We start from the raw sequence: 24,461 nt of genomic DNA on the forward strand, positions 1-24,461 counted from the left end.
CGTAAATAGTGCTGCAATGAACATTGTGGTACATGACTCTTTTTGAATTATGGTTTTCTCAGGGTATATGCCCAGTAGTGGGATTGCTGGATCGTATGGTAGTTCTATTTTTAGTTTTTTAAGGAACCTCCATACTGTTCTCCATAGTGGCTGTATCAATTGAAAGTGTTGTTAAAGTCACACACATGTGTTAGTTTCTAATCCTCATGGACTAATCATGTAAACTCATTTGAAACACACTTCCTGCTTTATTTCCTCAATCAGGCCTGCTTTTCAGAGGAAGGCAGCCTGTACCAGCTTGATCACCACATGGATGTCCTGCGGGAGCTGTGTGAAGAGCTGACTTCACAGAAGAGTCAGCAAGAAGTGAGGAGAGTGCTGAAAGATTACGAACAGAAGTTAGAAAGGCTTCGGAAATGTGCTTCCGAGATTCATATGACACTGCAACCCATGGTGGGAGGCACGTCGAAAAACAAGTTAGTGCCTCGTAAGAATAGCTGCATGTCAGTGAGAAATGAGATAAACCCTCTCTCGAAATCAAATGACACTGAGTATTATTCATTCTCTTTTAGGCTTTGTTTTTCTCCCTGTATTTTAATATGCAATTTTGATTCCTTCCTAGGGGTACCGCAGACACATCTGAGAATGTAGGAAGGAACGCCCTCAGCGAGGTGCCATCTGCAAAATCAGACAATCAGCCATCAGCTGAAAAGGTGTTAAATTTGGATAATGTATTTTAGAAGTAAACCCAATGAAAAAAGCCAGGTGTAGAATAATCCACTTCTCATTGAGTGTTGCATTTAATTATCTGATTGTTTCCATCAGCTGAGAATTCCCACTTAAATAATATAAGGAAGATTGCTTTTCAAAGAATTAGAATACAACAAACCAAAGCTATGGCAAGCGTCACTTAATCTTCCTCTGAGGATACCAGCAGCTCTTTCCAAAAGAGACCATTTTGAACCATTATGAATGCACGCTGTCTGCGTGTTACTATTGAGAGCACAAGAGGCTGAGCTTAAACTGCACAGATGCTTCAGTGTCATTGCCATGAACTAGTTCATTTGTCATTTGTCTTTTTCTCATTAAAATGTCTTTTACTTTCCTTGGGAATTGGATTTTCTAAATTCTTAAATTCTAGGAAAGTGGGGATTTGCTGTATGTCACAGCCCAGACTGCCTGTCAGAAGGGGTAGGGAAGGAACAAGGTGTATTTTTTTTCAGAGGTCTGCTCCTGCATGCTAGGCTTCTGTCTGCCTTGGACCATGGCTATGTGGTCACAGGCAGAAACAGCACTTAGGGGCTGGGAGAACTCCTTCATCCTGCTGACATACCAATTAGAAGGTGAGAATCAGTCTAGTAAATCTCCTCTGTCCTATGGAAAGACCTTTCTCTGAGCTGAGAAACTTTAAATAAATTGTATTATCTCCTGGTTTGGGGTATAAAGAATCAGTGATATCCCTTTGTATCACAAAATATTTATCTTTTCCAGACAATTAAGTATATTGAAGATAATATGTTTACTATTTGTGTATTTGCTTAGGCAATGGAATCGATTAAGGATTTTAGCCTGGAATCCAAGTTAAAGCCTCAACAGGAGGAAAGTGTTATGGAGAAATATGAAAAGGATCACAGTGCATCTATAAATAGTTTACTAGAGAGGTAAACTTTTAAAAAAAGGTTTTTTTTTATTGAAATACAGTTGATTTACAATGTTGTGTTAGTTTCAGGTGTACAGCAAAGTGATTCAGTTATACATACACACACACACACACACACACATATATATGTATATATATGATGTATGTATGTATGTATATATCCTTTTTCAGATTCTATTCCCTTATAGATTATTACAAAATATTGAGTATAGTTCTCTGTGCTATACAGTAGGTCCTTGCTGGTTATCTATTTTATGTATAGTATTGTGTATATGTTAAGGAGAGGTAAACTCTTTTAAACAACTAGAAAATCCAGCAAATATCTTTCATCAGTGCAAACGTTGTACTTTAATAAGTAAGTTTTTATTTTCCTTTAGTCATAATTTTTGCATGTGATCCAGTAACTTAAGCAGACATTCTCTGGGATTTCCTCATGGACAATTGACAGTAATTAAAAAAAATTTTTTTTAGTCTTATTTTTAAAATTAAGTAACATTGCATTTAATTTTTTTCCAGGTATGATACACACAGAGACAATCTTGAACTACACCTGCAAAACAGCATTGTCAGGATTATTTCTGATTTCTCTAGTGACAAGGAAAGGAGTAGTGTTTGTCTACAGGATAAACTGGCAGATCTACAGGTAAATACTGAAAATATTACTAGAGGAGTTTTATCTTTTATTAGAAAATAATACCGCCATAAGTATAGACTTCACCATTTTTGTTGTGGTCTCACATGCTAGATGTTTCTGAAGAACTCTCTGTCACCGGATTTCAGAAAGACCCCCAAACCCAGGAAAGAGTTTGTTCGGGGTGCTAATTTATTGCTCATGCTCTAATTTGATATTCTAGGTATTGTGGCTTGCAGAAGTTTAGATTGTGTTTGGGATGGGGATGAAGGCTTCAGATGAATTGGTTGAAACAATGTGTTTGAAGGCGATTTCAGCCAACACAGCTTCTGGTTTGCTCCAAAATTAACAATATGTGAAAAACCAGCGACTCCGAATTTTTGTTTCAGTCATCTATCATCTTAACCAAATTGTCGCATTATCTGTCTGATGTTGGGTAATAAGAAAGGGGGAGGTCGTGGACGGAGTTTTCTCTGTGCGTGATGGATGATCTTGTGGAGAGCCATCAGAGGGAGTACTGCATTTGACTCAGGAGCTGCAGAAAAAACAATCTAGTGATGGGCACACCAATCGTTAAGTTCTACAAATAAGTATCTTCCTTATTTTGAAGATAATCTGTGCATTGCAGTACAACACCGTCGTATGCTTGGATGTGCATTAGAGTGAACCCTTACAGAAAGCCCATCAGGTGGAGAAAAGGTCACGGGTGCTTCCTACAATGCCCTCTCATATTTTCTAGTTATCTTCCTTTCATGATGCCAGTTCCTGAATCACACTCTACCAAATGGCTCTTCTCTATTTTCCATCTGAATAAGCAAAATTCATGTGTTAAAATCTCTGTTGTTCAAGTAATGGATGTAGCACGTTTTCATCACAATTAAGAAGCTGTCTTGAGACCTTACTCCTGTGACTGAATAATAAGTTGGTTAGAAAAACTATACAAATCCTTGGGGAAAGTGAAGAACAAATTATACTGATGAGCACTCAGATTCTATAGCAGTGCCTTTTTAAAAAAAACAGAACCAAGATAAGGAGTTGGAATAGTATAGAATTTTAGATGTTTAACTATAAATTATAAATTAATTTTATTCATTCTCATTTGATAGAAATGATTTTGGTTCATTGCAATTTTAGTTTAAGGAGAAAAAAAAAAGACTAGAGAAAATAGAATATCTAATAGAATATGTTCTTATATCTCTGTGTATCTTTCTGAATTGTATTCTGTGTATCTAACTTCAGGGAAGGGCATTTGGATTCCTTTGAAAGCCATGTTGCTGATTCCCTTGATTTCATTCAGTGGATTCTCTGAGAGCACAGTTAATAGCATTGCTCTCTGAAGGATAGTTTACTTGTAAAATATCTTTTCAAATGTATTTTCATGTGAAACTTTGTGTTTGTGCCCACAATTGTAAATGTCTCATTTTGTAAGAACAGAATAATTGTGCCTATTAACCCATTCATTGAAAAATTAATTTACATGTTTCATCCAGGTCTTAAAAAATGAAACTGATGCTTGCTGGAAAGAGTTTGAAGTCACTTCACTGAAGTTAGAAGAGCTGGAAAGTGACATTAGGAAGCCTTTTCTAGTTAAGGCAAGAGATAAATTAAAGGAGAAAGAAAGAGAGCTTCAGATGACTCTTAATACCAGGTATAATGCTGGGATCTATTAACCATGAGCTTACTAAATTTACTAAATTTTAAGAGAGGCTAATATTATACTAAGTATGTTATTTTATTTAGTTGTCACAACAACCATAAGAGAAGCTGATGAGGAAACTCCTGCTGGGGGAGGTTAAATCACATAACCAAGCCATACTACTGGCCAGAGACTTAAGTGGAACTTAAAGTCTGTTGAGTTCCAAAGGCCGTGCTCTTCCCACTGTCTCCCCTTGAGCCTGAATTTAGCCACGTCACGTAACTTCTCTGGGCCTTGATTTCCTCATTTTTAGAATGAGAGTGCTATTGTTATCCCTTTACATAGGTTGTGTACCCCCAGCACATCTCCCCATTTTACATAGGAGGAAACTGAGGCTCAGAGTCTATATGTTATTTATCCAGGGTCATACATTTCAACTTATTATTGGCCTAGACTTTGAATCCTAGTATATTTCCACTAATAAAATAATTAGTATGCATAATGAATTTCTTTGTCATCAAGGCAAGGTTCAATTACATTTAGTATTTTGTATTTCAAAAGAGAGAGAAAAGCTTAGTATGCTTTACAACAGTTTTCCATTTAGCGCAGTATCAGTTAAATTATCGAGAGTACTTGGATATAGCAAACAACTCATTCTTTGCCATTGTGGATCACTGGGTTTGGGTTTTAATGTGATGATCTATACACATCATTGTATGTATTTTTATTGAATAATTATTTTCTGTTCTTGGTTAAATAATGGCATTAATATGTTTTATAAGATATCTTTCTGCTGTGTTTTCCCCTCATGTCTGATTTATTTTTCACCCAGAATGGAGTCTTTGGAGACTGCGCTGCATATTGTGTTACCTGTGGAGAAGGAGTTGCTCCTTCTCTGTGACTCAGACCTGCTCCTCTGTGAAATGGCCATTCAAGAATTTAATCTCACTGATGCTGATGACATTTATCGAAACCTGAGGGTAAATATAAATTCTCACAGTGTATTTATAGAATAAACAGTTCTTCGGAGATTTATACATGTTTATGCTTTTTTAAAAATTATACATCCATAGTATTTATTTCAAATATAAGCCACGGCAGAAAAATCTTCAATAATTTAGACTTGTTATTTATTTCTCAACTCTTTAATTCCTTGCCAATTTGGAAGTATCAATAGGTACCATAGAGTAAATAATGACATATTTTCTTTGAATTAAAAATGAAGGCTTGCTTATGAATGCCTTCTCCAATGACTGAAATCCTAATTTTCTCTCTGTACTAGACTAAGATGCTTAAATTGTCATATTCTACAGTTTACTTATTCCAAATCTCATCTTAAAAATATGTTTTTTTATTTTTCAAATTATAAACAGATGTCTCAATAGTTCAACCTGTAATTATTTTCATTGAATCGATAAATTTATATACCTCTTTTCTTTTGGGGATCTATATATCAGGAAGGGTATCAGATAATGAAAGAGCTGGGCCATCTGATCATTTGTAATTAAAGTGTTCCTTCTGTCAAAACTGTCAGACTTGGTTAAACTGAGAAGCAGTTTTCTTGATCAAATCTAGTGACATAATTTGAGGTTAGTTTCTGCTATGCAATTTTTCTTTTTTCTGCCTCAGTCTTTCAGCTTTTCTTACCTTTATTTTAGAATATCCAAGATTCCATAGTAAAACAGATTGAAATATGTAATCATTTGGAACAGTCAGGCAACTTTGCATTAAAGGAATTAAACCCGCTTGACCTGCATGCAGCACAGAATATTATCCTGAAACACAGAACACAACTCGAAGAAATGAACCACAGAGTCCAGAGGAGTAAAGATGCCCTCAAAGTTCTGGAAGATTTTTTGGCTTCTCTGAGAGGAGCCGAACTCTCTGGTGAGCTTCTTATAGACCTTTCAGCCTCAGGTTCACAGGTGGTACCAGGAAATACTTTGACGGTGGAAAATAAAGAGGGAAGAATTCATCAGATGAAAGACAAGGCCAGACATTTGGACGAACGTTTGAAGGTGCTCGGTATAAGCATTAAAGATGCTGAACGGGGTGAAAACACCTCCTGTGAAAAACTTCTGAATGCTTTGTCCAGAAGCTTATCTGAGACACATGGCTCTGGCAGACAGGAGAAACTCACTGAAGAAGATGAATTATTAGAGACTTGTATTTTCAAAAATAATGAACTCCTGAAAAATATTCAAGATGTACACAATCAAATCAGCAAAATAGGCCTGAAAGATCCCACCGTTCCAGCTGTAAAACAACGGTAGGTATCGTTTTCATCCATTTCCATGCAAGATGACGATTTTCTGTTTTTTCCTTTTCCCAAATATCTATTAGGTGAAACAAATGCTTCCTGTGTCTTTCTACTTCTGTGCCATCCCCCTCTATTCAAGGTTCAGCATTCTTTTTTGTAGGCTTTTTCAAACAAGCTTTCTTTTTGTTGAGATTGTGCCTTTACAAAGTGTTATATAATTTTTTCCTTTGAAGTTTTCCTTCTTATGGACAGAGGAAGAGTACAATAAGATATGTGTGAAGTCCATGAGTTGCTTCAAAGTCTCTTTGCTGCTGTTTATTTATTATGGAGTTCTCCTGATGGGGGAAGACCTGGGAAACTCTACACATTTGATAATAGAGAACAAGTGGTGGAAGATGCACATACCAGGCCTCGTCCCTACTTCTTCCTTCATTATTTGGTCCTCTCCCCTCCTCCTGGCAGGATTAGATGAGGACTGAGTTTAAGAGGTAGACTAAGGTTAGTGTTGATTCTGGAGACTCAGCAGAACTGGGGTTACCTGAGGTTCGCAGCCATCTGTACGAGTGCTGCTATTGTCATTGTGGCATTCAGCGTCGGCCTCCAGGTCCTGAAAATGAAAATGTTAGCAAGAGTTAGCAAAAGAGTCACTTTTGTGAGCCCCCCTCCCCCTTCTAAATCTCGCCCACTTTCCATCTCTTCTGCCCACTTCTAATCCCTCAGGCTCAGTGCTTTCCTGAGGCTGTTTAGCTGATTAAGCTCTTCCCTCTGAAATTTCCCTGAGCCCTCCGTCTCAATGGGACTTCCATTTCAACAGCGCTCCAGTTCTTCATGAGTTGTGGAACTGGTTTAGTTATTAATTTGACTGTTAATGCATTTATTATAGATTTATAAATAATTAGTAATAAATTAACTTATTAATTTATAAATGAAAACTATACTTTGATAGATAGTAAATTGCTTTAGTTTTTAATTGAGTTACTAATAGAATAAGCCAGGCACTGTTTTAGGTCCTGGGGATACAGCAGTTAACAAAACAGACAAAAATTCTTGCCCTTGGTAGAGCTTATTATCTAGTGGGACAAGGAAGATATGCAGTATGTTTGATGGTGATAAAGACCATGGAGAAAGAGTAAGTAGGGAAGGAAGAGGTGGTTACAATTCACACAGGGTCAGCAGGCACAGTTTTACAGAGAAGGTGACATGTGAGCCAGATGGGATGAGTGACAAGCCAAGTGACAACCTGGAGGAAGAGCGTCCCAGGCTGAGGGGCTATAGGTACAAAGGGCAGGTGTGGGACTGGGCCTGGCATGTTTGAGGAGAGACGAGGAGGTGAGCAGGTTAGCAGGGAGGGGGTCACAGGGGTCACGGGCAGGATGGAGCTTGGCTCCTGTAGGGACCTGTGGGCCATGTGTTGACTTTGGTTTCTTTGTTGAGTGACATGGGAAGTCATTGGAGGCTTCTGAGCAGAGGGAAATGATTTGGTTTTCATTGTAACAGGCTGGCGTGTTGAGAATAGACTGTAAGAGTCAAGGCAAGACTCAGGAAGTCTAGTTTGACCTATAGCAATAATCCTGGTGAGGAATGATGGTGGCACGGAACAGTGGTGAGGTGGCAAAAAATATTAAGATTCTGTATGTATTTTGAAAGTAGAGTCCACAAGGTTTGTTGACACATTGGACATGGGGTGTAAAAGAAAGACTGGAGTTACCGTTAACTGGAATGATGAAGACAAGTTTATCAGGCATTGAATGAAAGATCAGGTGTGCTCAGTTTTAGACACAATAGGTTCAAAATATTTATTGGATGTTCAAGTAGCACTGTCAATAAGACTGTTAAAAATAGGTGGCATCAGATGTTAGGAGAGAGGTCTGGGCAAGGTATACATCTGAGAGTCATCAACATTTTAGAATGCTGTTTAAAGCCATGAGATGGATAAGATTACCATGCTGGGCTTCCCAGGTGGCGCAGTGGTTGAGAATCTGCCTGCCAATTCAGGGGACATGGGTTCGAGCCCTGGTCTGGGAAGATCCCACATGCTGCGGAGCAACTAGGCCCGTGTGCCACAACTACTGAGCCTGCGCGTCTGGAGCCTGTGCTCCGCAGCAAGAGAGGCTGCGATAGTGAGAGGCCCGTGCACCGCGATGAAGAGTGGCCCTCGCTTGCCGCAACTAGAGAAAGCCCTCTCACAGAAACGAAGACCCAACACAGTCAAAATATATATATATATATATATATAAATATAAATAAATTAAAAAAAAACAAACCTCATGAGGACAAATTAAAGTTAGTGTGCTCCCACAAATTACCCATATTTGTGTTGAATCAAATCGCCTAATTGGCCATTAAATTTTTCTCTCTCATAATCAAGGAAAAAATCGTTACTCAGACTGGATAAGGATCTAGATGAATGTGGAGAAGATAAGAAACACTTGCAAGAAATGGTGAATTCTCTTCCACAATTCAAAGACGGCAGAGAGAAAGCTCTGAGTCAACAGTGCCAAGGCACAGCACTCTTGTGGGAGAATACAAAAGCTTCGGTCACTGAATGGTAAGGAAAAAAATTCCTCCCAAATCTGAAAAACTGTCTGTGGCACAATTAACTTTTTGAAATTTGTATGTTGAAAACACATTCCCATGGGCCTCAAGGAGAGGCCAACTTAAGGATTTCATGCTCGAAGCTCACTGGGCCAACGTCTGGGGCAAGACCTGGAATCCTAGATTACGGACAAATGACTTTAAGAGGTTGTCTAAGAGGGAGGACAAATACATAGTGTATTTATAATTATTATTGCCCCACCTATATTAGTTTTCTATTGCTCCTGTAATAAATGACCACAAATGTCATGGCTTAAAATCGGCACAAACTTATCTTACAGTCTGGAGGTCGGAAATCCTAAAATGAAACTGCATTCCTTTCTGGACTCTCTGGGAGAGAATCCGTTTCCTTGCCTTTTCAATCCTCTAGAGGCCACCTACTCCATTCCTGGGCTTGTGTCCCCTTCTTCCATCTTTAAGGCCAGCAGTGCAGCATCTTCAAATCTCAATCTCTCTCTGTCTCATCTCTGCTTTTGTTATCACATCTCCTTCAGACTCTGACCCTCATGCCTCCCTCTTACAAGGGCCCTTGTGATTATCTTGCACCCATTCAGATAATCCAGGATAATGTCTCTATTTTAAGATCCTTAATTTAGTCGCGTCTGTAAAGTCCCTTTTGCTATGTAAGGTAACATATTCACAGGACCCAGGGATTAGGACGTGGACATCTTTGGGAGTTGGGGGCATTATCCTACCACACTCCACTTAAATGGCAGATGTTGCCAGTCAGTTACTGCCATCTTTCCTACAGAACCTGGACAAGGCTCAGAAGTTTTCTTAATTCTGTGGCAGCCCTTACCTATCAGTCCTGGTTGGCGATTCGGCTGAAGAGTCTCCATCCCTGCCTTCTTCCTTTACTCTCTGCCTGGGGGTAGGAGTAGTTGAGAGGGCTGACCCCTACAGGCTGTACCACCCAAGCCAAGGGTTCCAGTTGGGTTAGGAAGTGGGAGGTACTAGTATGAGATTAGTAACCAAGAAGAGAGAGAAGTCGGGGTGGTCTTAACCCCCACCCTTTTCAGCAAGTGGTTCCAGCAGCTCCTACTGACACCTCTTTGGCTTAGGGCACTTTCCCTCTTTCCCCTTGAGCCCAGGTGCTGAACCTATTTTTGGAAGGGTTAGTCTCTGGGTGTCTCAGCTCCTTGGTGGTTTCCCTTAACTTTACTATCAGTGGTCCTTTCACCACAGAACTCCATCTGTGGAGTTCCTGCTTCCTACTGGAATGTGAGTATACAGTAGTCAAGATGAAGTCTGTCTGTGGATTTGATCTAGTCTACCCTTTGATTTTACGGAGGAAAGAACTGAGGTCCAAAGAGCCTCAAGTAACTTATCTAAGGTCGCATGACTAATTAGTGCCCAACCATAACTAGAAACCAGGTGTCTTAGCTGCCACATCGTCTGTACTAAACTTTTTTTAAAAGGGCTAAATCTAGAATGAGTTGAAATAGACATAATTGAATCATATTAAATTAACACTGAAGCAGTCTCTAAGAATAATGCTGGGGAGGCATTGTTTTCCAAGTTATCTTTTAGTTAATGAAATTGAGGTGCTGATTCCTTATGGTTACGAATCCTGTGTTTCTTTCCAGAGCTTACATCTGGTGACTTTTTAATATTGACCTGGTGAAAATAGTAATCCAGTGATTATTTATACCATCCATTTGTCAAATAAATATATATGCCATCATTCTTAGGTTAAATTGTAAAACAATATTATAAACCATGTCTAGAGGAAAAATCCTTCTATAACTTATTAGTCATTACTGTAGGATACTTACAAAGAGAAAGAATGGTTTTGTTATTTTCAGAAATTTAGCTGTTTTACTTTTTTTCATAGCCTTGACCAATGTGAAAGAGTTTTGGAGCTCTTAAAACAATATCAGAATTTTAAAAGTGTCCTGACAACTTTGATTCAAAAAGAAGAGAATATCATCTCCCTCCAGGCTTCCTACATGGGAAAGGAGAACTTGAAGAAAAGGATAGCAGAGGTGAGTCCAAATTCCAAAGGAAACTTTACATAGCGGCCTCGCTTGCAAGCCCAATAGAGAGGATATTATCAATGGAGTCACTTTCGAAACTTAGTTTAGAAGAAGTTACTAGTGACTTTGTTTTACCAGATATCTAAGAATTTATTGAATTTATCCCCGGGGCTTGAAAAAAAAATTGGTCCCCAGGTTAATGCTGGGTTGTATCTGTTTGGGTTTTGATACTGATGGTGTGGTTCTTTTGGAGTCTGGGGTTGCCCCTGCCGCGACCTCTGAAAGGTTGGAACAGTTTGTGCACTGACTTTCCACATAAAAAAAACCCCTGAGACTTCATTGCAACCTTGAGAGAAAGAAGGTACTAGGAAAATCCCATCTGTTGTTAGTGGATAAAGGAAAAATTATGTTTTTATTTCTTCCCTTTTATTTCTTCGTAAAGATGTGTGAGCTTATCTCCAAGTTGCTCCGTCTTATGTTCATAGCCTCGCCGATCACAGCTTCATAGTTTAAGAAGAATAACACTTTTGGACACTAGATGTCATTATTTTCTATGATTTTATGCGGTTATCAACCAGAGTGGCAGAAGAATGGAATAGTTAGAAAAGGATACACTACACTGTATTACTGTACACCAGAAAGTTGCTTTTCCTCTTGGTTTTATGAGTACTCTATGCTAAAGTGCTGTCAAAATATCAGAGGCATTGGTGAAATATCATCTACTTGATACACCTGGTTGTTAGAAAGCAATTTTATTAAAGTTCCCAGTGGCTGAGCACAGCATCAGTGAGGCTTATATACAGACATACCTCACCTTATCACACTTTGCTTTATTGTGTCTTTTACAAATGGAAGGGTTTGTGGCAACCCTTTGTAGAGCAAGTCTGTCGGTACCATTTTTCCAACAGCATTTTCTCACTTTGTGTCTCTATGTCACATTTGGGGAATTCTTGCAGTATCTCAAACCCTCCACCACCAAAAAGATTATGACTTGCTTAAAGGCTCAGATGATGATTAGTGTTTTTAGCAAATAAGTATTTTTAAATTAAGGTATGTACATTTTTTAAGACATAATGCTACTGCACACTTAATGGACTACAGTATAATGTAAACATAACTTTTATATATATCTGGGAAACCAAAAAAATCATGTGACTTGCTTTATTGCGATACTCCCGTTACTGCCATGGTCCGGACCCAAACCTGCAATGTCCCCGAGGTATGCCTGTAGACCAGATTCTTACAGACAATTTAGTCTTTGTCTAGAACTCTTATCCCTGAGGCTGAAGTGACACTCAGAGTCACATCAGTGCCACAGATGAGGAGTAGCCCCTGCCTGCGGCCTCCTTTCTCAGACGCAGTTTCTTGGAACTGACCAATCAGAAAGAGCTCTGCTTGGACACCAGTTGTACAATATGTGACTGTGTAACTGGTTTCCCATCAGATTTAATCGAGGGAGACCACCATGCTAGGAGCAGGCTGGCAGTCGGAATCTCTTAGATGCAACCTGTCTGGTTCCATCCAGCAGAGGCAGCTTCTGGGTTTGGCAGTCTTGGGATCTAGGAGGATCGTGTCCTCATCCAAATGGATTAAGGAGCTTTGGTTCTCAGAGTATCCAACACGATCAGCTTTACAAAATCCCCTCAGCCTTGTGGCCCGGTTCACATAGCTACTTTTCTACTATGTCCCTGATACCAGTTTCCCAGCTTGCACTCTTGTTTCAGGATCCAGGTCTCTGCCTTAGATACTCACAGATCCTGGGTCGTTGCCTTTCAAACTGACCAGATAGTGAATCCCTTTTGACTTGCAGCTGTTCTTGGTTTGTGCCAATCCTCCTCACTCCTGGAGTCCTGCCTTTGTCCCACTAAGTGGGATCCTATTACCAGCAGAGCTGTTCCTTTCCTGATTAGGTGAGGTAACATCTGTAAAGTGCCTGCAGAGTACCTAGGACTTAATCAACCCATTAATGGTAAACTGCACTTTCTGGACAGGTTATTTATTTGACTAATAAAACTTCTATCACCTTCAGGCACTCGGCCCCTCTCCTGGGTGAGTCTCCCTGATGGGAATCTAGATCCAGGTCTTGACCCCTCTGCTATGATTAGTTCCTCTATGGCTGTTGTCTTTTTCCATCTGGGCTGCTATGAAAGAATACCATAGACTGGGGGGCTTATAAACAACACAAATTTATTTCATACAGTTCTGAAGACAGTTCTCACAGTTTATAACATTCTGCCTTTGACCCCTCAAAACATGTCCTTCTCACAGGCAAAGTGTATTCATTCTTTCCCATCAGCCCTAAAAGTCTTAACTAGCTCCAGCTTAGTCCAAAGTCTCATCTAAATATCATCTAAATTAGATATGAGTGAAACTCAAGGTGCACTTCATCCTGAGGGAAATTCCTCTTGTTTACCTAAAACAAATAGACTGACAGATATTTCACCAGCAAAGAGGGATTTATTTGGGATCAGCAGAGAATTGCATTTCAGGGTCTGCACCCATGGGAGCCATGTGCAAGTCCCTGCACAGCAAGGAGAGAAGGATGCTTTTATAGAGGGGAAAAGGACGTTGGACGGGCTGTAGTAAACAGAGTCCGTGGCTTTTCATTGGCTAAGGCCTTGCCAGTAAAGGAGCCTTTCTTCTTCCTATTGGGCTCTGCCACCCCATCTGGTCTCCCAACTCTGTTTAATTTAGGTTTCTGTTTATTCATTTTTTTACACTCTACAGCTGTGAACCCATGAAACCAAACAAATTATATGCTTTCAAAATACAGTGGTGGGACAGGTATAGGATAGATATATCCACTCCAAAAGAGAGAAATAGGAAAGAAGAAAGAAGTATTGGGTCCCAAGGAAGTCCGAAACCTAACAAGGCAAATAACATTAAACCTTAAGGCTTGAGAATAATCCTCTCTGGCTTGACGTTCTGCCTTCCAGGTCCACTGGGGTGGAATCATCACCCCTGGCTTGGCTGGACAGATTAGCAACTTTCTCTGTAAACAAAGAAACAAAGTAAGGATAGAGGTTAAATAACCTTCCCAAGATTATATGGCTAACAAGTGACAGAATCATTATTTAAGCTCAGGTCTATCTGACTACAAAGTCATGTTCCAATCATCATAATATTGCCTTCCCTGAAGACATATTTGAAACATGTATATTATAGAAGTAAAAAATGACTAACTTTGCATTGTCTGTACCCCTTTCTCAAATGTAAAGGTTTACTCACAAAAATATTTTAAAAATTAACAAAACAACTGTAATTACCTTTAAGAAATGTATAAATGCCCAGGCTTTTATTATTATATTGAGAATCTTGTATCTAGTGTGGTATCTTTGTATATTTGCTGAAATAATATATCATTTTGTATGGAAGATACAGAAGTACACTTGTGTTTAATTATTTTCTCATATGCTTTTTTTAACTGTCTGAAAAAAGCAAATTTTAGTACCAGTTGTTAACATAACTCTCAGTTAATTTTGTGATGACTTAGGTACTGTCTTCAGAAACAATCAGTTTCTGGCGTATGTACTGTCATGATGCTTTGCACCAGTGGCTGAAGTATGATACCACTGAGAACTTTCGTCCTTCAAAACCATAGAAACCTGGATGTTTATCTAGGATATGGTGCCAAATTTCCACTCTCTTTAATCAAAGGCAGAAGTGCAAAAGTAAGACTAGAAAGCTAGAATGTCAGGGGACTATTAAAGTTTGGGAAATGTCAGGGGGGGGGATCTAGTTTCCTTTATTTTACCCCTTCCATTCATTGTAGGACAAAGCCTGCAGTTCCTGTCAACGCTAAAAGTATCCTCTCCTCTTTCTTTTCTCTTCACCCACTGGTAGCTTGTGTCAATGTAACAACAAAGTTCTTTGAATGTAATAAAAATTAGGTTACACACACACACACATACATATATATTTTTTCCATTTAATTGAACAAGCATTTATTATGCCCTATGCAAAATGTCCTGAGCTGGGAGAAAAAAAACACCTGAGTCTGCATCTCAGCTCTGCCAGTGTATCAGTCAGCTTCCAGTCAGGAGACAAAAACTGCCCCAGTTATTTTTTTTTTCCATTTAAAACATTTAAGTAATTTTAATTTTTTAAATTAAACTTTTAAATTTGAGATAATTATAGATGCATATGCAGTTATAAGACATAATACAGAGAGATCCTATGTACCCTTTACTAAGTTTCCCCAATGGAAATATCTTGTAAAACTGTAGTGCAATATTGCAGTCAGGTTACAGACAATCATACAGTCAAGAGGAGGAACATTTCCATCACCAGACTATCCCTGGTTCTGTCATCGGATAGCCCTACCACTTCCCTCTTGCTCCCACCCCCTCACAACCGCTAATATGTTCTCCATTTCTATAATTTTGTCATTTCGAAAATCTTATATAAATGAAATCATACAGTATGTAACCTTTTGGGATTGGTTATTTTCACTCAGCATAATTCTCTGGAGATTCGTTCAGATTCTTGCATGCATCAATAGTTTGTTCCCTTTTCTTGCTGAGTAGGATTCCATGGTATGGATGTACCACAGCTTGTTTAACTGTCACCTCTGAAGAACATCTGGGTAGTTTCTAGTTTTTGGCTATTATGCATAAAGTTGCTATAAACTTTTGTATAGGCTTTTCTGTGAACATAAGTTTTTATTTCTCAGGGTTAATTGCCTTGGAGTACAGTTGGTGGGTTGTATGTTAATTATGTATTTCATTTTTAAAGAAACTTTCAAACTGTTTTCCAGAGTGGCTGTACCATTTTACATTCTCATCAGTAATGTATGAGTGATCCAGTTTCTTCACATCCTTGCCAGCATTAGATGTTGCCTCTACTTTGTATTTTAGTCATTCTGATAGATATATAGTGGTATCACTTTGTGGTTTTCATTGACATTTTCCTAATTGCTAATGGTATTGATCATCTTTTCTTGTGCTTATTTGCCATCTGTATGTCATCTTTGCTGAAATATCTCTTCTTATCTTTTCCTCATTTTCTAAATAGATTGTTTGGTTTTTTTTACTGTCGAGTTTTGAGAGTTTTTAATATATTCTACACAGTAGTCATTTGTCAGATATGTGGTTTGTAAATATTTTCTCCCAAACTGTAGCTTGTTTTTTCATCTCCTTAATGGGTCTTTTGCAGAGCAAAAGATTTAAATTTTGGTAAAATCCAGTTTATCAATTTTTCCTTTCATGGATTGTGCTTTTGGTGTCAAAGTCGAAGAACTCTTTGCCTAGCACAAGATCCTGTAGATTTTCTCCTATTTTTTTTCTCAAAGTTTTATAGTGTTATGGTTTACATTTAAGTCCATCATCCATTTAGAATTAGTTTTTGTATAAGGTGTGAGACTTGGATCAAGGTTTACGTTTTTGTCTATAAATGTCCAGTTGCTCCAGCACCGTAAGTTGAAAAGGCTCCCATTCCTCCTTTGAACTGCTTTTTCATCTTTGTCAGAACTCAGTTGGGTGTATTTGTCTGGGTTCACTTTGATCTATTGATCTGTGTGTCTGTCCCTCTGCCAGTTGATGTAATCTTTATTACTGTACCTATATGGTGTTTTAAAATCAAGTAGACTGATTCTTCCCACTTTATTCTTCTTTTTCAAATATTTTAGCTATTATGGTTCCTTTATTATTCCATATAAATTTTAGAATAATCCTGTCTATATCTACAAAAGTATTGTGGGTTTGATAATAATTGCATTAAACCTGTACATCAATTTTGGGAGAATTGACATTTTTACTATGTTGTCTTCTGATCCATGAACTTAGTATGTCTCTGCATTTATTTAGATCTTCTTTGATTTCTTTAATCAGTATTTTATAGTTTTCAGCGTATAGTTCCTGTGCATGTTTTGTTAGATTTACACTTAAGTATTCGATTTTTTGAGTAATTGTGAATGATATAATATTAAAAATTTGTGTCCATGTATTCATTGTTAATATGGAGAAGTGAAATCGATTTTTATGTTTATCTTGTATCCTGTGACCTTTCTGAACCAACGTATCAGTTCTAGGGGTGTTTTTGTAGATTCCTTGGGCTCTCTGACATAGATAATCATGTTTTCTGCAAATAAGGACACCTGAGACAGAGGGCTCCTTGTTACTGCTGGTTGGGGGTGGGCATTCTGCTTCCCCACAAGGTCTCTACTGACACCTCCCTGGCTCCTCCTTACAGCTCCCTAGGTAGCCTCCCCTGACATCATGGATGTGTGTGTGTGTGTGTGTATGTGTGTGAGTGTGTGCGCTTGTTACTGCCCAGCAGGAATGAAAGTCCCAGCTCTACTCGGCCTTCTTTTCCCTGGTTGGGGGAGAGTGGGGCTCCTGTTACAGCCTGGAAATGGTGGTGGCTGTCTAGGCTCTACACTTGACCTTTGCTGGCACAGGTGGGCGTTGGGCCACAGTGTTTCCTATGGTATTTTGCTCCAGTGAGTGATTATTTCCTAAAAGTTTTCTGTCTTGGTAGGTTGTCCTATTCCTCGTTCTTGGGCTGAAGACAGCAGGCTTTTCCTGGTCTGTGTCTGTGGATCTTACCAGCTTCTGACTTCTCCAGCACACAGTCTGGGATATCCAAGGGAAAAAGAAAATTCAGGGAGCTCACCACCAGGCTGTCTTCAGGAGCTGATGCCCCCAGCCATTCTCCCTCCTTGAACTCCTCACTTTTCAGTCTTCTTAAGTCTGTTTTGTATATGATGTCCAGGGTTTTTAGTTGTGCTTAATGGAAAAATTATGTCTACTGCATATTCCCAGAAATGGAAGTCCCCTGTGGGTGTATAATTTTTAGTTTTTTATTTATGAGAAATCACTATTTTCAAATTTTATATAATCATTAAAAATGCTTGTATAAGATAGGTAAATTGAGTGGAAACATTAAGATTGCATTACTCGACACTCAAATTTTATTTTGTAGTTTAAGATCATTGGCCTTTTGGTAAAATAGTGTTTTCACCTTCCATGTTAGAAATGACATGGGAGTTAGAATCATGAAAGATTAAACTAGAAGTCATATTAAAGATGTTTTAGAGTTCTGTCTGTTTTATTCAGATGAGCACTTAGGTTCTTCAAAATGACAAATATGATTCCTATTTGAGGAGTCTAGGAACTGTCATTTTTTTTTGGAACTGTCATTTTTTTATACGATTGAATAGAGGTGCTTTTTTTTGGTAGAATATTATTTCACATGCACTAGAAAGATGGTTTTAGATCATTATAAATATTTCATCATGCAGAGTGGGACAAGGAATTTGGGTGTAGGATTATTAATAAACCAGATGGTTAGGATTCTAAAACCTTTTCATTGAGAAAGTGGGACAATAAGTCTTATTTGTCTGTATCAGTATATCAAAACATGTTTCATATCATTTTTACAGATTGAAGTTGTTAAAGAAGAATTTAATGAACATTTAGAAGTTGTAGACAAGATTAACCAGATCTGCAAAAATCTACAATTTCATCTAAATAAAATGAGAAACTTTGAAGAGCCTCCTTTTGAGAAAGAGGCTAATATTATTGTGGATAGATGGCTTGATGTAAGTGATAATTTAATCGACTAGAAATTCTATTTAATAACAATTAAATTGATCTTTTCTTTTGTATCTTTAATGTTTTTATCTAATTACAAAATTCAAAAGTGCTCATTACAAAAAATGTTCATATAATATAAAGTTTATGACTTGGGATTTAGCTTTATGCCCAGAGTTAGGTACTATTGTACTAACAAATGAATCTATACTCTTTTAGATATACAAGTGTATACTCAACTTATTTGAAATAAACTAGTTAATATATTATCCATCCATGCAGCCAGTTGATGTTCAACATTACATTTATTTAATATTTTTAAAATAATTTTTGGTTGAGTAGTAATGATATTTTTATGAATTATAAATTAAGAATTTGTGCTATATTTTGATCTGGGTTTTTGATATTTAAAATTTTTTTTTAATTTTTTTTTTTTTTTGGTCTGCGTTGGGTCTTTGTTGCTGTGCGCAGGCTTTCTCTAGTTGCGGCGAACGGGGGCTACTCTTCATTGCAGTGTGGGCACTGCACAATGAGAAGCCACTTCTCATTGCAGTGGCTTCTCTTGTTGCAGAGCGTGGGCTCTAGGCACGCAGGCTTCAGTAGTTGTAGCGTGTGGGCTCAGTAGTTGCAGCATGCAGGTTCTAGGGCATGCAGGCTTCAGTAGTTGTGGCACGCAGGCTCAGTAGTTGTGGCTCGCAGGCTCTAGAGCGCAGGCTTAGTAGTTGTGGCGCACGGGCTTAGTTTCTCCCCTGCATGTGGGATCTTCCCGGACCAGGGATCGAACCTGTGTCCCCTGCATTGGCAGGCAGATTCTTAACCACTGCACCACCAGGGAAGTCCCTGCTCTGGGTTTTTAAAAGCATCTTTTATTATTGTGGTTTAGAGAAGAGGAAAACTATTGCTTTCAACTGCATATAAACTGCAGCAAACCAGCTAAGTTTTTTTTTTTGTAGAAGAAAGAACTACACGGTATGTTAACGCAAATTTTTTGTTGATGAATAAAGCAAATTATTTAGCAAGTAAAGGTAATCTAAAATTTTATTTTAAAGTTGTGTTTGACTGAAACAATTGTTCTTATGCTTTTTCACCACTAAATGTGTTACTTTTATTTTTTAATTATGGTAGATAAATGAGAAGACAGAAGACTACTATGAAAATCTTGGTCGAGCTCTAGCTTTATGGGACAAGCTTTTTAACTTAAAAAATGGGATTGATGAGTGGACTGAAAAGATCCTTCAAAAAATGGAATTACATCAACTGACTGAAGAGGAAAGAGAAAAGCTGAAGGTTAATTAAACAGAAATAAAATATTTGTTCTTTTTGTAGATTGTTGACATTTTAATATCAAGTCTGCTTTCTTGAAGAGGGGTAGAGAAATCACAAAGAAATCTTTTATTTCTTTCATTATTCCTTGAGTGAGCCCTGAATTCCATCGTTTTCTTTGTGGTATCCAGGAAGATGTTAGCAGGTATTATTAATCTGTGCTGTATACCTGAAACTAACACAACACTGTAAATCAACTATACTTCAAGTAAAGTAGAAAAATTAGGAAAAAACACAATGCTGAATATCAAAATCTTTATAGAGCTTCAAAAGAGGCTAGTTTTTTAAAACAGTGATCTCAGGTTTTGCCATTTAGAAAGAATTAAACTTATCTCTTGTAATGAAATAATACCATTTGCAGCTACATGGATGGACCTAGAGATAATCATGCTAAGTGAAGTAAGTCAGAAAGAGAAAGACAAATACCATGTGATATCACTGATATGTGGAATCTAAAATATGACACAAATGAACTTAACTACAAAACAGAAACAGACTCACAAACATAGAGAACAGACTTGTGGTTGCCAAGAGAGAGAGGGGGCGGGGGAGGGATGGATTGGGAGTTTGGGACTAGCAGATATAAATTGTTATATATAGAATGGATAAACAACAAGGTCGTATTGTATAGCCCAGGGAACTATATTCTGTATCCTGTAATAAACCATAATGGAAAAGAAAAAAATAATTAAAAAATATTTTTAAAGTTATCTCTTTTAACTCTAAAAAGAATTCTTTCTATTGCTGGTTGTTTGCATATTATTAGTTTGGACCATATAAAATTACAATCTTGGTATGTCAAAAAACAGTTAAGTCTGACAGTTATATGTGGTTCAATGTAATATAAAAATGTATGCATGCGCGCATGATGGCTTTGCAGTATGCCACGTCTAATGTCTCAAGTCTCATTTTTTTTTCTCTAATTTTGGTCACTTTATTCAATTTTAAATTCACATATCCATTTTTTTTATACATATACATATATCCACTTTTTTTAGATTCTATTCCCGTATAGGTCATTACAGAGAATTGAGAAGAGTTCCCTGTGCTATATAATTTATTTATTTATTTATTTATTTATGGCTCTGTTGGGTCTTCATTGCTGCGCGTGGGCTTTCTGTAGTTGCGGCGAGCGGGGGCTACTCTTCGTTGTGGTGCACAGGCTTCTCATTGCGGTGGCTTCTCTTGTTGCGGAGCACGGGGTCTAGGCGCGCGGGCTTCAGTAGTTGTGGCACGCGGGCTCAGTAGTTGTGGTTCGCGGGCTCTAGAGCACAGGCTCAGCAGTTGTGGTGCACGGGCTTAGTTGCTCTGTGGCATATGGGATCTTTCCAGACCAGTGCTCGAACCCGTGTCCCCTGCATTGGCAGGTGGATTCTTAACCACTGCGCCACCAGGGAAGCCCCACATATCCATTTTTATACTTTTGGAAAAAGACTTGCAAAATGTGTGGAGATTTATGAGTTTCCTGGGTATATTATGACAGTTGTGAAGTAAGATTTTGATTTTCTAAGTGAAATGAATTATCACTAAGTATCCCTTAAATTTGTCTTGAGGGGCTTCCCTGGTGGCGCAGTGGTTGAGAATCTGCCTGCTAATGCAGGGGACATGGGTTCGAGCCCTGGTCTGGGAAGATCCCACATGCCATGGAGCAACTGGGCCCGTGAGCCACAACTACTGAGCCTGCGCGTCTGGAGCCTGTGCTCCGCAACGGGAGAGGCCACGATAGTGAGAGGCCTGCGCACCGCGATGAAGAGTGGCCCCCGCTCGCCGCAACTAGAGAAAGCCCTCGCACAGAAACGAAGACCCAACACAGCCAAAAATAAATAAATAAAAATAAATTAAAAGTTAAAAAAAAATTTGTCTTGAGATACAGGTTATTTAAAAATTTGAAGTTAAGGATTATAACGGCTACCGTGTGGGCCAAATTCTGCCAACATGGTGTGTGTGTGTGTGTGTGTGTGTGTGTGTGTTGGCTTTATATGTTTATGTGTATGTTTATATGTACAGAGCTATGAGATGTCATGCCTTTAGGCAGGCACTGCATTCTGCTGTGGCGCAAGCCTGGCCCCTCTCGTTTTATTGCTAGAGTGTTTCACGCAGTTATAACATATGCCTGATCCATGAAGACACTTAGTTTTGCAACTCCCAGGACTGTATCAAAAATCAAGTGATTAGGGGAAATTCAAAGGCTCTTTCAGTTTCTCTATATTTTCAATAGCAATCAGGGGTACCAGAAAATAAGGTATAAAATAAAAAGATATTTTCCATTAACATTGTGTGTTTTAGGAAGAGTTACAAGTCCATGAACAAAAACCTTCAGAATTTTCTAAAAGAGTGGCTAAGATACAGTTCCTGCTTCAAAGCAGTGAAATACCTCTTGAATTACAGGTAAGAAAATTTTTATTTTAAAGTTGCAATTAAAGATGCTCTATATACTCTAAAGTAATGCTCATAAACCAGAATTCTAAAACTTAAACCTAAAATAAAATTAGGATCATTATTTGATTCATCTTTAGTCATGTCCAACCAAATTTTTAATAGCCAGCATAGTTTATCATATTTGTCCCATTTTAGAATGAATAATTTTTTGCATTCTCTTATTCTCATTTCATTTATTTCACAGGCCTCTTGTGCAGAGGGGGAGATGTTACCTTGCTTCCATGTAAAGTAACAAGGGTTTCCTCATAAGTGTCTTGGGCATAGGAAGGAGAATACGGCTCAAGAGATTCCAAGTTTATTAGTTGCTAGATGGAGTAACAGGGAGATTGCCCCAAGTGTGATTTTCTATTGTGTGAAGAGATTTGTTAGACTTTTATTTAAATCAAAGTGCAAAGTGCCTGAATATAAGCTCTGGAGTCAGACTTTCTGGGGGAGGGCCTGGCTCTGCTGTCAGACAACTTTGTGATCTTGGGCAAGTTACCCTTCTTAAGCCTGTATTTTGTATATAAAGTGCTTACCATGATGTTGTGTACGTAATACACACTTAATAAATGCTGGCTATTTAATTTTTTTCTATATGTTTTAATATGTTTTCCAATAAGCACCATGAGATAGCACCTCAACTGGTATGCTAAATAAAACTTGTTTTAAGGGGAAGATTCACTTAGTCTCTTAGAAAAAAATAAGAATGTCAATTTCAGTTTTTTTTCACATTACTGTTTTTTTTAAAGGCAATATTTGAATTGTATCAGTGATGTAGAACAAGGAAGAATCAGAAAGAGAGAAGTTATTTCACCTTGAAATGAAACGAAGTTTCAACTCATTCTTCAGCAGTGCAGTTGTCTTATAATCTAGTTAAATCAAGTCCATTACAGTACGTCATATGTTTCATGATTTCAGGTCATGGAGTCCTCTATTTTGAACAAGATAGAACATGTGAAAATGCGTTTAACAGGAGAATCCAACTGCAGTGCACTCGTTGGCAGCACAGCTGAGTTAAGGGAGGATCTCCACCAGGCTAAGACCCAGATTGGAATGACTGAGTCCCTCTTAAATGCCCTGTCTCCTTCTGACAGCTTGGAGATCTTTACTAAACTAGAGGTACTTCCCAGCTACTTCTCTTCTGTGGTTCAGATTTATTTTCACACTTGTTTCTGATGGTCTTGTCCTCTTGAGGTTAATAATTATTATAAAAATAGTTAGTATAAAAAAATGAAAGTCTGGGGGAAAAACTCAGAAAAACAATTTGTGTATATTTAACTGTTTCACCTTTGAATTGCTTTGTGGACAGTCATTATTTGATGTTAAATTGCATTGCATTATACATTTACTAGCTAAGAGAAAGCAGGTCTACCCAATAAAAAATCATCTAGATTTTTATAGAAACAATGGATACCTAATATGTTCTGTGTAGATTGAGCCCATTTTTAAGACTTCAGTGTTGTTTGTTTGTTTATATATTTAGGAGATTCAACAGCAAATTCTACAGCAGAAACACAGTATGATATTACTTGAGAATCAAATAGGTTGTCTGACTCCTGAACTCTCTGAATTAAAAAAGCAGTACGAAAGTGTCAGTGATTTATTTAATACGAAAAAAAGTGTTTTGCAAGATCACTTCTCTAAGTTACTGAATGGTGAGTGCAATGTTTCTCTTACTGCGCCTCTGGGAATCTTGAGGTATGGATAAGTACCGTGAGCACAAAGGCTAGTTAATCTAAGCTTCACTTAGAGATGGTTGCACACACTGTATTTAAGGAAATAATATTCAGATAAATCTTTTAGGAGCAAACACTCACTGATCTATGCCTATCGTAAATAACGTCTCTTTTGTTCAAGTACCAGATCTTTTTCTCATGAAGGAGAGTCACGAGGGTCCTAGTGTTTGACCTTCTCCCTGTGGTCAGAGTCTGGGGACATGCCTGTGAGCGGGCTGGCCCTGCAGGTGTCTTTGGGTGTCCTGTATGCTTGGAGAGGAGGTTTGGTGTAGAAAATATGCCACAATTGTCACGTCGGCTCCATTAACCCTCAAAATCAGGTTTTAGTTTATTATCACTTTACAGTGACTCGTACCCATGACATGGGAAGCAAGTTTCAAAATATTTTACTTTAACAAGGTTTGTGACGTCTTCCTTGAATGAATATAGCTTCTTTTGTTTTTTTTCCTGCAGATCAGTGCAAGAACTTTAATGACTGGTTTGGCAACGTTAAAATGAACCTTAAGGAGTGTTTTGAACCATCAGAAACAAAAAAGAGTGTGGAACAAAAACTACAAAAACTTTCTGTAAGAAGACACGTTTAAATTTCAATCAAAATTTATCAAAATTAAAATGCTGGAGATAGAACTATATATAAGTAGATAGGACAATAATTATTTTGACTTAGTAATTTCCCTACATAGAGATAATA

General features: G+C 38.0%; 1 protein-coding gene across 15 annotated transcripts in view; it reads left to right on the plus strand.

Moving 5' to 3' along the window:
* The window catches only part of SYNE2 (spectrin repeat containing nuclear envelope protein 2), a 319,025-nt gene that overhangs the window by 130,685 nt on the left and 163,879 nt on the right, over window positions 1-24,461 (plus strand). For all 15 annotated transcript variants that reach the window (XM_059914375.1, XM_059914389.1, XM_059914374.1 and 12 more), the window contains exons 24-38: window positions 265-476; window positions 623-713; window positions 1,543-1,661; window positions 2,177-2,303; window positions 3,782-3,939; window positions 4,760-4,907; window positions 5,586-6,196; window positions 8,556-8,735; window positions 10,617-10,767; window positions 18,140-18,298; window positions 19,416-19,577; window positions 21,900-22,001; window positions 22,953-23,153; window positions 23,518-23,689; window positions 24,224-24,336. In XM_059914375.1, the coding sequence (XP_059770358.1) occupies window positions 265-476; window positions 623-713; window positions 1,543-1,661; window positions 2,177-2,303; window positions 3,782-3,939; window positions 4,760-4,907; window positions 5,586-6,196; window positions 8,556-8,735; window positions 10,617-10,767; window positions 18,140-18,298; window positions 19,416-19,577; window positions 21,900-22,001; window positions 22,953-23,153; window positions 23,518-23,689; window positions 24,224-24,336 (2,706 nt within the window). The remainder of the gene's footprint in view (window positions 1-264; window positions 477-622; window positions 714-1,542; window positions 1,662-2,176; window positions 2,304-3,781; window positions 3,940-4,759; window positions 4,908-5,585; window positions 6,197-8,555; window positions 8,736-10,616; window positions 10,768-18,139; window positions 18,299-19,415; window positions 19,578-21,899; window positions 22,002-22,952; window positions 23,154-23,517; window positions 23,690-24,223; window positions 24,337-24,461) is intronic.

The sequence above is a fragment of the Balaenoptera ricei genome, chromosome 2, assembly GCF_028023285.1.
Source record: "Balaenoptera ricei isolate mBalRic1 chromosome 2, mBalRic1.hap2, whole genome shotgun sequence".
Taxonomy (NCBI): Eukaryota; Metazoa; Chordata; class Mammalia; order Artiodactyla; family Balaenopteridae; genus Balaenoptera; species Balaenoptera ricei.